General features: G+C 51.0%; 1 protein-coding gene across 2 annotated transcripts in view; it reads right to left on the reverse strand.

Annotated features, from left to right (window-relative positions):
* Window positions 1-1,512, reverse strand: part of CC2D1A (coiled-coil and C2 domain containing 1A) — a 20,520-nt gene extending 19,008 nt beyond the window's left edge. For both annotated transcript variants that reach the window (XM_011981798.1, XM_011981797.1), the window contains exon 1: window positions 1,369-1,512. In XM_011981798.1, the coding sequence (XP_011837188.1) occupies window positions 1,369-1,468 (100 nt within the window). In that variant the 5' untranslated portion in view covers window positions 1,469-1,512. The remainder of the gene's footprint in view (window positions 1-1,368) is intronic.
* Between the last annotated feature and the right edge of the window lie 348 nt (window positions 1,513-1,860).

Here is a 1,860-nt window from a genome sequence, read left to right on the forward strand (position 1 = left end):
GCAGGAGAATGGCGTGAACCCGGGAGGCGGAGCTTGCAGTGAGCCGAGATCGCGCCACTGCACTCCAGCCTGGGCGACTAAGCGAGACTCTGTCTCAAAAAAAAAAAAACAAAAAACAAAACACACACACACACACACACACGCACACACATAACAAAAAAACAACAAACCCAGCTCTGCAACGTTCTCTGTGTGAGACCTTGGGCAAGTGGGGTCACCTCTCTGGGCCTCAGTTTCTCCCTCTGTGACATGGGGATAACAACAGTTTCTCCTTCATAGGTAGGTTGGAGCACAGAAGGTCAATGAAGCTCTTAGAACAGTATATTGCCAGTATCTTGTTATTAGTTATGTTACATTCTGTAAAGCTGCCTTGAAGACTCAATTAATGACTATAGGACTGTTGTTCCTAGGGGAAATTTAAGCTTAGGTTCCTGTGAGCCTCCAGTCATAACCTTTTTTGGAGACAGGATCTTGCTTTGTCACCCAGGCTGGAGTGCAGTGGCCCAATCAGAGCTCACTGCAGCCTCAAACTCCTGGTCTCAAGTGATCTTCCTGCCTCAGCCTCCCAAGTAGTTGGGACTACAGGCATGCGCCACCACACCAAGCTCTGGTCACAAAATTTTAATCAACTGCTTGCTCCATGCGCGTTTCTGTTTGAAGATACCTTACCGAATAGATATTGTTCATTCATTAACTTTGAATTCACAGCCAACAGCACAGCAGTTAATGCCTGAATGAAGCTTCTCTCTTTTTTTGGAGACAGGATCTTGCTCTGTTGCTGAGGCTGGAGTGCAGTGGCGCGATCTCCGCTCACTGCAACCGCTGCCTCCTGGATTCAAGCGATTCTCATGCCTTAGCCTCCCGAGTAGCTGGGATTACAGGCGTTCACCACCAGGCTCGGCGAATTTTTGTATTTTTAGTAAACATGGAGTTTCACCAGGTTGGCCAGGCTGTTCTCAAACTCCTGGCTCCAAGTGATCTGCCCACCTTGGCCTCCCAGAGTGCTGGGATTATAGGCGTGAGCCACTGCGCCTGGCTGACATGAGCTTATTGTGTGTGAGGGGGCCCTGGGTGAAATACGGACTCTAGAAGATTAACTCCTATAACATGGTTATTATTCCAATTTTACAGATGGTAAAACTGAGGCCAAAGCACATGATGTGACTCATCAAGTCACAGAGCCAGTAAGTGGCAGAGCTCAGATTCCAACTCTCAGTCTGGGTCCAGAGTTGGTCTTGACCCTCTTACGCAGACCATCGGCTCCCAGGTCTTCTCTGTCATCTTTCTCCTACCCAGTGCCCCCAGTTCTGCACCCGAACCACTTGCAGGATATCAGAAAATGTTCTGAGGGCGTGTTAACCATCTTACCTTTGCCTTTGAGCTTCTCCAGAGCTGGGGGCTGGCCCCCGACCAAAGCCAAGAACTCGGCCTCCAGTTCTTCATCGTTAACTCTGTCCTCAGGGATCATCAGGCCATCTGGGGAGAGGTCAACCAGCAGGCCCAGCTAGGGGGACAGCAAGGGTTCAGTCAGACCTTTGGTTCACCACATGGCTAGAGGCAGTCATGATGGCTGAGAGTCCCCTTGGGAGGAAGGAAACAAGGTCTCCCAGGGAAAGCTGTTTACCTGGGGAGTGTCAGGAGACTGGAACAAGCCCAGAACAGGTGTTATAAGACAAGCCAGGCCCTCTGGCACAGTTCAACCTGGGGCAAAGGGCAAGAGACCCAGCTCTCTGATCTGAATCCACACTTATGATGTGCTGCTGGGCCAAGTTCAGTGGGAAAAGCAGACCCCTGGCTGGGTGCGGTGGCTCACGCCTGCCATCCCAGCACTGTGGGAGGCCAAGGCAAGGGGATGGCTTG

The sequence above is a fragment of the Mandrillus leucophaeus genome, unplaced genomic scaffold (genome assembly GCF_000951045.1).
Source record: "Mandrillus leucophaeus isolate KB7577 unplaced genomic scaffold, Mleu.le_1.0 Scaffold230, whole genome shotgun sequence".
Lineage (NCBI taxonomy): Eukaryota > Metazoa > Chordata > Mammalia > Primates > Cercopithecidae > Mandrillus > Mandrillus leucophaeus.